Genomic DNA, 10,445 nt, shown 5'->3' with positions numbered 1-10,445 from the left:
AAACAGATGTATTCTGTCACAATCTGTGCAATAGCGGTCTGACGACAATAACTGCCGTCCTGTATTTTTCTTGGAATTTGCACGTGCCAATCGTCGGGGTTTGGGACATCGACATACGATTCTTTGGGCTATTAACTATTGAATTTCACATTGGAGCATGGCAAGCATTGTCTGTCAAATATAAATTATGTGGAAATTGACAATAAATAAGAAAAATAAATTCGGAAAGACTCTTGGATTTGATGTAAGTCTTGCTGTCCTGGACTAAATTGTAGAGTTATCTCCCTTAAAATCGGAAATTTATTTACTTTAGTTTTAGTGACAAAACAGACAATGTTTATGAATTTACCGGTAACCTAATATACAATGTGCATGGCAAAGCGATTGTAGACTACTAACTTAACACGATGAGGATGAAAGGGAAAAGGATTTTGACCATCTGCAGTATGTTAGTAGTATTATGGGTTTTTTATATTATTTTTATGGCTGTAAAACACAAGATAGACCGTGTAAATATTAATGACATCTATGATGTTGTTAAATACATTCCGCCAAAAATATTAAGAACTGCAAGATGGGACTCATCTAAAACACCAGTTATAGTTGTAGAAGAACATCATGAAGGTAATAAATTATCCAACCAATCACGACAAGGAATATGTAGGTTAGCTCAAAGACAGAATGCAAAATAGAGCTGCTGACTGGTTCAGAGAATAAGGTTGCTGGCAAGGAACAAAGGCTAGTCATTTGGATGGGGTGGGAATCGAGGTCACGTGCACCTAAAAGACCCCTTGTCAATTAGAATTCGAAATAGACAAGGCCGTTGTACCACTGTCGGGGCTATATGTGTATACAATAATTTTCTTTTTTATACGCACACATTATATTGCCGTCGCCCCCGCCGTCTGTCACTGTCAGTCGAACCGTCGTCAACAATTTCTTGTGAACGCTCTAACGCCAAAAGTTATGAACTGATTGTTTTAAAATTGATATATGTTGTTCACATTAGTGAGATGAAGAAGCCTATTTAATTTCAATAATTCCCGTTTATTATGTTTAGAGTTATGGCCCTTGTATCACTTTGTTGGACCTTGTGAACGTCAAAAGTTATCATCTGATCTATGTGAAATTTATATGCATTATTTAAATTAGTGAAATGAAGAAGCCTATTGAATTTCAGCAATTTCCCTTAATTACTTCTAGAGTTATGGCCCTCGTTTCACTTTGTTGCACCTTGTGAACGCTATAACATCTAAAGTTATCTGCCGATATGTATGAAATTTATATGTGTCATTTAAATTAGTAAGTTATCTGCCGATCTGTATGAAATTTATATGTGTCATTTGAATTAGTAAAAAGAAGAATCCTATCAAATTTCAGCAATTTCTGTTTATTATTCCAGAGTTATGGCCCATGTTTCACTTTTGTTGAACCTTGTGAACACCCCAGCGCCCAAAGTTATCATCTGATCCGTATGAAATTTATATGCATCATTTAGATAATTAGGGAAACTACCACAAAGCCTATTGAAAGAATTTCAGCAATTTACAATAAGTACTTCTAGAATTATGGCCCTTGTTTCACTTTGTTCAATCTTGTTAAAGCACGATTGATGAAAGTTATCAACCGATATGTATGAAATTTATATGTATCATTTAATTTGTGAAACGGAGGTCTAGAGTTATGGCCCTTGTTTTACTTTGTGAACCTTGTGAACATTCGAATGACAAAAGTTATCATCTGATCAGTATGAAATTTATATGTATTATTTAAATTAGTAAAACGAAAAAGCCTGTCAAGTTTCAAAATCTTCTGTAAATTACTTCCGGTTTCAGTTTGTAGAACCTTGTGAACCCTCAAACGACAAAAATTAAAATCTGATCTGTATAAAATTGTCTTGTAAATGCCCCCAATTACCTACAAATAGTACAAAAGAATAAATATGCGTCAACCCTTGTCGACCACTCGGGACGATTTAGCTGCTGTGGGCGTATGTTTTGTTGCCTGGCAACCTATCTTTACCAATGAAAGCAACTTTGTAATGCCCACAATATGGGCATTTGGATCTCCATCCTCGACCTTCACTTCTTTACGTTCAGGTGTCGGACTTCATTATCACATGTACCCAGTGTTAAAAGAGACCGTGGAAGGTTCATGAACCCGGTGACTCAGTTAATTATTCCATTTTTTCTTGAATTGAGGCAGGGGAAATCCGCCCTACTGTTGGCTTGTTAAGTATTATATAATGAATTTGAGCTCATTTTAGCTCACACAATGTACAGTGTTACTAGACTATGAATATTTGTTATATCTTGTGTTGTAGTTATTCCATACTGGTTTGCAGCAGCTGAAAGCAGTTTAATACCTAGAGATGGTGTGACAATTGTATGTACCCCACTCTCTCTCTCTCTCTCTCTCTCTCTCAGGACATTAAATATAAACAGAGGCTTTTTTTTTAGTAGTGGATGAGACCTTGTGGGTGGATATCCGAAACAGAAAGCTGTAAATGGCCATATTATGTTTTTATACGCCCATATTTTATTTTCATGTGGACGTATATTGTTGTCGCCCCTGTCTGTTTGTGGACACTCTACAGATCACAATTTTTAACCGATTTCAACGAAACTTGAAAGATAGGTTTATCTCCCTAAGATCTTGGTTCCTCTTGATATTGGCATGTATCGACCGTAACTTCATGGATTATGGCCCTTGATTGTACAAAAAATCGTGTTTTTAGCATGTGGACCCTATAGAGGTCACAATTTTTTATCCGATTTTGTTGAAACTTGAAATGTAAGTTTATAACCCAAAGATCTTGGTTCCTCTCGATATTCGCGCATATCGAACTACAACTTCCTGAATTATGGCCCCTGATTGTACGAAAAATCACGTTTTTAGCTTCAGGCCCCTCTAGAGGTCACAATTATTATCCGATTTAAAAAAACGTTTGAATATGTCACCTTTACACCCCAAGGATGATTGGTTTCGAATTTCGTAAAAATCGGACCAAAACTGACAGACAAAATCGCCGCCCCTCGTACTCAATAGGTCACAATTTTGATCCGATTTTGATGAAACTTGAAATACATGTTTATAACCCAAAAATATTGGTTCCTTTCGATATTCGCGCGTATCAGATCATAACTTCCTGAATTATGGCCCCTGATTTAGATTCAGGTCCCTCTAGAGGTTACAATTATTATCCGATTTATAAAAACGTTCAAATATATCACCATTACACCGTAATTTTGGCCGCCGAGTTCAAATTGTGTGAAAATCAGACTAAAACTGCCGGACAAAATGGCCGCCCCTCCTATGCAAATAGTGTATAACATCTGGTATATCAAAGTTGTGGACTCTATAGAGGTCACAATTTTGATCCGATTTTGATGAAACTTGAAATACATGTTTATAACCCAAAGATATTGGTTCCTTTCGATATTCGCGCGTATTGGATCATAACTTCCAGAATTATGGCCCCTGATTGTACAAAAAATCATGTTTTTAGCTTGTTATCCCTCTAGAGGTCACAATTATTATCCGATGTAAAAACAAATGTTCAAATATATCACCGTTACACCGTAATTTTCATTGAGTTCGGATTTTAAAAACCGTTTAATGTTGAATTTGAATTTCGGGAAAATCGAAATGAAACTGCCCGCTCCTTGTATGCAAATTGTGTAAAAGTATGCAATACGAAGGTTGTGGACCCTCTAGAGGTCACAATTTTTATCCGATTTTGTTGAAACTTTAAACATATCTTTATGTCCCAAAGACCTTAGTCCCTTTTGATATTTGCGCATTTCAGACCATAACTTTCTGGATTATTGCCCCTGATTGTACAAAAAATCCTGTTTGTTTTTAGCTTGTTCTCTATCAATCTCTTGCAAAATGTGGGCGTATCCTGCCTGGCAGCCGCTGGTTTTACATAATGGAAAGATTGGACATGAATTGAGTTATATGGATTGATAACAATATTGCTACTTTAATAAATAGGCCATATTATAAGTTTGGGCATTTGATTTATGTATGTACAATGTATGTAAACCCACTTTTAATTACGGTGTATCCTGTCACCTTTCAATTCATCTGGAAATCTTTGTTAATGAAGACATATCTGCATGTTTGTTCTATAAATCAAAATTACTGTATTTCCAAATATTTTATTTTAGCTCCATGTGGATGGACATTCAGATACAGGAATTCCAGAAGTGAGAAACAATTTTCCACTTTTTCAATGGCCAAGATCTTTGTCCCAGCTTTATACACTGATGCAGAAAAATGATGTATTTGTAGTGGTAAGGCAGGACATTCTTACTTCGTGAAATAAAACGAAATGACACACCTTGATTTTTATACATCCTCATTTTTATGTGGACGTATATTGTCGTCGCCCCTGTCCGTTCACAATTGTTTGTGGACACTCTACAGGTCACAATTGTTATCTTATTTCAACGAAACTTGAAATATAGGTTTACCTCGGTTTCTTTTGTTATTGGCATGTATCGTACTGTAACTTCATGGATTATGGTCCCTGATTGTACAAAAAATAAGTTTTTAGCTTGTGGACCCTATAGAGGTCACAATTTTTATCTGATTTTGTTGAAATTTGAAATGTAAGTTTATAACCCAAAGATCTTGGTTCCTTTCGAAAAATCACGTTTTTTAGCTTGTGGACCCTATGGAGGTCACAATTTTATTCCAATTTAAAAAAATGTTTGAATATATCACCGTTACACCTTAATGACGGTTAAGTTCGGATTTCATGAAAATCAGACCAAAACTGCCAGACAAAATGGCCGCCCCTCGAACGCGAACATTGTAGAAATATGGTATATCAAGGTTGTGGACGCTCTAGAACTCAGAATTTTGATCTGATTTTGATGAAACTTGAAATACATGTTTATAACCCAAAGATCCTGGTTCCTTTCGATATTTGCCCATATTGGATCGTAACTTCCTGAATTGGGGTCCCTCTAGATTATCCTCAGTCTCACACAACAACTTTTGGTCTTGGAAGGAATTATTAGTGAGCAGAAATTTGCCCATGTATCTGTTAATACTCGTCACTTCAGTCAGTTATATAGAGGGATGACTCATGTTTTCCTTTGGCGTTCGTCACTTCTGATTCAGGAAACCTGTATTACTCAGCTATCGTAGCAATGATCTCTGTGTTAAAATTATATTTGGAACGTGTTTAATTAGTTCTATCACATATGTGATAATGACTGACACCAATATTGTCCTTTAAATTTATGCTTATATCACAAAGGTCTTGGTTCATTTCGATAGTCGCGCATATCGGATCGTAACTTCTTGAATTATGGCCCTTGATCGTATGAAAAATTGAGTTTTTTAGCTTGTGGTCCCTCTAGAGTTAACAATTTTTATCCAATTTAAAAAAATCGTTTGAATATATCACCGTTACACCCTAATGATGGTTGAGTGCGAATTCGGATCAAAACTGACGGACAAAATGGCCGACCCTCATACCCTAATAGTGTAAAAATATGATGTATCAAGGTTGTGAACTCTGTAAAGGTCACAACTTTCACCCGATTTTGATGAAACTTGAAATGCATGTTTATAACCCAAAGATCTTGGTTGCTGTCGATATTTGCACATATTGGATTGTAACTTCCTGAATTATGGCCCCTGATTGTACGACAAATCCTGTTTTAGCTTGTGGTCCCTTTAGAGGTCACAATTATTATCTAATTTACAAAAACATTCAAATATATTACCGTTACAACATAATGTTGGTTGAGTTCGAATTTCGTGAAAATCCGACGAAAACTGCCAGAGAAAACGTCCATCCCTTGCATGCAAATAGTGTAAAAATATGGTATATCAAGTTTGTGGACCCTCTAGAGGTCATGAAACTTAAAGTACATGTTTATAACCCAAAGGTCCTGGTTCTTTTCAATATTAGCGCATATCGGATCATCACTTCCTGAATTATGGCCCTTGATTGTACGGAAAATCACAATTTTATTTTATCACCATTACACCCTGATGATGGTTGAATTCGAATTTCGTGAAAATCAAACAGTAAGTGCCCGACAAAATGGCCACTCCTTGTACGCAAATAAGCATGTAATACCAAGGTTGTGGACCCTCTAGAGAAGTCACAGTTTTTATCCGATTTTGATCTTTATATCCCAAATATCGTAGTCCCTTTCGATATTCGCACATTTCAGACCATAACTTCCTGGATCATGGCCCCTGATTGTACGAAAAATCCCTTTTTTCTTTTAGCTTGTTCTCTATCCATCTCTTGCAAAATGTGGACGTATCTTACCTGGCAACCACTGGTTATAATGGTTAAGATAAATTTCAGAATTAATGGGTCAATAGTACTGTAATCATTTTTCAGAAATAGCTCAGTAGATAAGTTTGATAAATATAATTATGTATTAAAATGATTGATTTATTTATATTCTCAGGGTGCAAGTTTGACTGGATTAATAAAGAGATTTATATGGGTGTGGCCACCATGGGATAAAGTAAATCATGATAATCCACATATTACAGCATATCTAGAGATTGGTAGTACTGTTAAATCGTTGCCCAAAACTGGTCAAGAGGTTATAGTTCTATGTGGTTGTGTTACTACACTCATTGATAAAAAAGGCTGCTATATGATGAACTACACTAGCATTTATAACGAAGATTACATACCAATTAAAAAGGATGAATGCTCATTTTCTCAAAATATTACTGGAATTTACGAAGAAATCAGCGAAGGGGAAGCGATTAAATTATTGAAATCTGGCAATTGGATTACTCCCGGTGAAGATGTTATTCTTGATGTAGATGAAGATTATTATGGCTGCGAAAGTGTTTTCACCAAGCTTTATAAATCGGGTGTGAAAGACTTTATTGCAGATAATATGGCAGCAATAATAAATAATATGTTTTGTTCATTCACAGTAGCAGGGGAAATAATAGCAGACAATTTTTATAATTCAGTCATTAAAATTGTTTTGGCTGAAAAAACAGAAATGCTCAACTGCAGACGTTCAACACACGACTTGGTTTTGATAAATAAGTGTTTAACTTATGTACAATTGCAACAAAAAGTATTTAACATGATTCCAGATTTGACTGAAAATGTGAAGAATTATCAAGAATCCGTCTTGTGCTCCGACAATGATCAAATTAATCATATATTTCTACAAGGACTATTAAGAAATATGGTGAAATTAACAATTCCGCAGTTAAAAGTGTTAGCCAATGTTGGAATTTGCCTATCCATTTCCCCCAGGACTCTTGAGTATCAACCAGAAATGCGATTATGTACAAGTTACAATTTGCCAAACAGCACAACTGTTTTTTTTCATTCCCCCAGCACCAAAGAAATTGAACACAGAACAAAGAGACTAGAACTTTTGTTTTCTGCAAAAAATCTTACCCCAAAATTTATTACAATTACTCGTTCTGTTAGAGATGGTTACACACCAAGAGAGCAGAGTTTTAAAATAGAATCGGATATTATGAAAGTACTACGATCATCATTCCTTGGATTTGAAAAAGACATGGTTCATTTTGATATCAATTTATTGGGTGGGTTAGAAGGTTGGTCTGGAAGACATTAACTTTTTATTTGTAAGAATAATGCGATCCATGTTTTGATTATATATATATACAAGAATTTCAAATTACAGATTTCCAAGGTTTGAATGTGGAGTTAGAAATGTAATTTTTATAGTTCGATTTAGTTAATTATGCATTCACTAATCGGCATTTTAAAGGGACAATAACACTCTTGCTGGGTTGACAGCTCCAGAAAATAAAAAATAGCCTTATTCTAAGTACTAGATGTGTTAGTGTCCTACCTGTTGTGTAAATTATCCATTAAATCCTATTTTACTTTTCCAGAGGGTTCAAAAATATTTTTAAATCCAAGTCACATTTGAAAAGCTTTACGTCAGGCTTTTCAAATCATTTAGTTGAATTTTCCGATTTTTTAAATTAGGTGTGTTAAGATGAAATTTGTATCATCAATCAATTTGTTGACCAGAATAAAGATTGGGACATATTATTCAGTTACAACAAGATTGGTATTGAGCCTTTAATATACCCAAACATTAAATGTAGGACTGTTACCTTGACTACGGGAAGATGGATATAGCCAGGAATTGTTAAGCATTGGACTTAACTCAGCATTTATGGAAAGTGGTACACATGATTTTGAAGAAAAGTAGCATGAATCTCCATTTAGATTACTGATTGTTTTGACATTTAACTTTATTAAGCCCACATTTTATGCTCAGAATTGGTCTTTTTTTTAAGTTTGCTGGAATATTAGAACTAGTCATAAGGAGGAAACCAAGCTATATTCACTTCACAGTAGCACATAACTGACCATTTCACGACATATTACATTACATTCTTAATGCCGTCTTTTAAAGATGATGCTGTTAAGATGTATATTTATTACAATGTGGGGATATGAACAGATCATGCTAAATGTGTGTAAAAGGAGAACTTAGTGTACCTAAAACTGTATTCCATTTTAATTTTTAATCTAGTTAAATTTTACCTGCAATTGTCAATTTTTTTTTTTATTATTATGTTTTAATTTTTACCCAAATAATAATTTAATTTGAATGTGAATTTTTAACATATAAAATTGTTATATAGTTTGAAGTACTGTTTTTATTTAGTTATTTTCTTAACTTCAATGAAATAATTGGCAGAGTTTTTACAATCGATTATCATTATAAACAAGTCACATTTGTCTCTGCTAAATCAGTTAGTCGATAATGAATGTATCGATTAATTTCTGTGAGATGTAGGCCTATAAAAGTCTCAGTTTATTGCAAAGTTTCTTTCTTAGCATAGGTTTTTTTTAACTCGGGTGTCATTTGACACACCCTCAGAACTATTGCTTCAAATGACAAAAAATCCACACATTAAAGATACATTAGTTAAGAGTTCAATACAACGCCAGATGAACCATGGTGGGGGCCCTGGGGCCTGGAACATATGGGGGGCCCCTGATCACCGACCGCGGAGCTGTGGCCGGTGAAGCCGGCAACCGCGAGCGACGAAGTCGTGAAGCTCAGCAAGGGGTGTCTGGGGGTTCTCCCCCAGGAAATTTTCAGAAATTGGAGGACGGAAACGTGATTTTTTGGCATTTCAGGTACTTGTGTCGGAGCCATTTAGAAGTACCCCCCCCCCCCCCAACAAAAATAAAATTCGGCCACAAAATTAGCGCATTCTGGTGTTATTTCAGTGGACCAATCCATGCGAGTGCTATGAAATGATGGCATTTCTAGAGGAGGGGGCTGGGACCCATTGAGCCCGTTAAATCTGCCACTGTAAGTGAGCAGAGCTACATCAAACCTAATTTTGAAGTCGCTCAGTGATAAATAACGGGGTCACTTGATTCGGAATCGTATTATATCCCCCACGATGATTTGATGAATGGAGGTCGTAAACGTTACGACCAAGCCGGACTCCATTTTTGACGAACGTCTAACACTGTAAGTACCAACTGGTAATGCGAGATTGAGTCAAGAAATCTGAATACTTCGTGTGATCATGATGTGCATCTCATCAAATTCAGCTTATACCGACAACAAATATCAACAACTACAGCTTATATACAATCGTACGTCAATCTGAGGCAAAATTTGCGCTACTCGAAATGATGGGGACAGTTAATTTGTTCGAGTTGTACGATAATTCGAGTTAGACAATGTTCAGTCCGATAGAAGATCATGTGTTACACCCTTAGATAAAGCAACAAAAAGCGTTTATTTTTCAAATCTTCAAGTTTCCGGGAAAGTTGCCAAGGCACACTCGCCTGCAAGATCCATTATTTACAGTTCGAGTTAGGCGATGTAAATAATAAGACTTCGATAAGGATTGTACTTGAAATTTGATTCGAGCTATGCGATAATTCGAGTTACAGTTTCCGAGTTATTGTTTCCGAGTTATTCGATATTTTATAACAGTTTCCGAGTTATTCGATATTTTATAAAAGGAAAACGAAAGAAAATATCCGCCTGTAAATAGCGTTTAATTCCGGTGATCCACTCAGAAAACATCTCGAATCATCGACGGGGCCCCGTCACTAGGTCACCGGCCGTTGGAGTCCTCGGTCTGACCATGTTCGAGGCGCGCAACTGAGATTTTTGTGGGGGGCCCTCTAATGTGGGGGGCGTGGGCCCCATGGTTAATCTGGCGTTGGTTCAATAAAGAGTTGGTCATTCTTGCTATAATAATTCAAAAATAGATCATAAAAAAGAAAATATTGAAAATTTCATTCAACTTACTTCATTCTCAGCCAAGTTATCATTATTTGTAGTTTTGACAAGATGTGTGCACAGTGGTAACCAAGGCACTGGTATAATCGGGACTTAGCACCGCTTAATAAAATCTTGGTGCTTTTTGTGCTGACATAAATTAAACGTACATTATGCAAGAGCTAAATC

The 10,445-nt window shown here is 35.8% G+C and overlaps 1 protein-coding gene across 3 annotated transcripts; it reads left to right on the top strand.

Moving 5' to 3' along the window:
• Positions 1 to 300: 300 nt before the first annotated feature.
• LOC126809838 (UPF0489 protein C5orf22 homolog) lies at positions 301 to 8,652 on the top strand. Of its 3 annotated transcripts, none has more exons than XM_050534647.2 (4): positions 301 to 624; positions 2,324 to 2,385; positions 4,173 to 4,298; positions 6,447 to 8,652. In XM_050534647.2, exons 1-4 carry the CDS (start codon positions 408 to 410, stop codon positions 7,596 to 7,598), a joined length of 1,557 nt encoding a protein of 518 aa, XP_050390604.1. In that variant the 5' UTR covers positions 301 to 407; the 3' UTR covers positions 7,599 to 8,652. The 3 variants fall into 3 exon arrangements, with proteins under 3 accessions (XP_050390604.1, XP_050390605.1, XP_050390606.1); XM_050534649.2 differs by having other exon boundaries at positions 303 to 448; XM_050534648.2 differs by lacking the exon at positions 2,324 to 2,385.
• The last annotated feature ends 1,793 nt before the right edge of the window (positions 8,653 to 10,445 follow it).

The sequence above is a fragment of the Patella vulgata genome, chromosome 2, assembly GCF_932274485.2.
Source record: "Patella vulgata chromosome 2, xgPatVulg1.2, whole genome shotgun sequence".
In the NCBI taxonomy this organism is placed as follows: domain Eukaryota; kingdom Metazoa; phylum Mollusca; class Gastropoda; family Patellidae; genus Patella; species Patella vulgata.
Note: the sequence above shows the minus strand (reverse complement) of the source record. Positions and strands in the feature narration are given on the sequence as shown.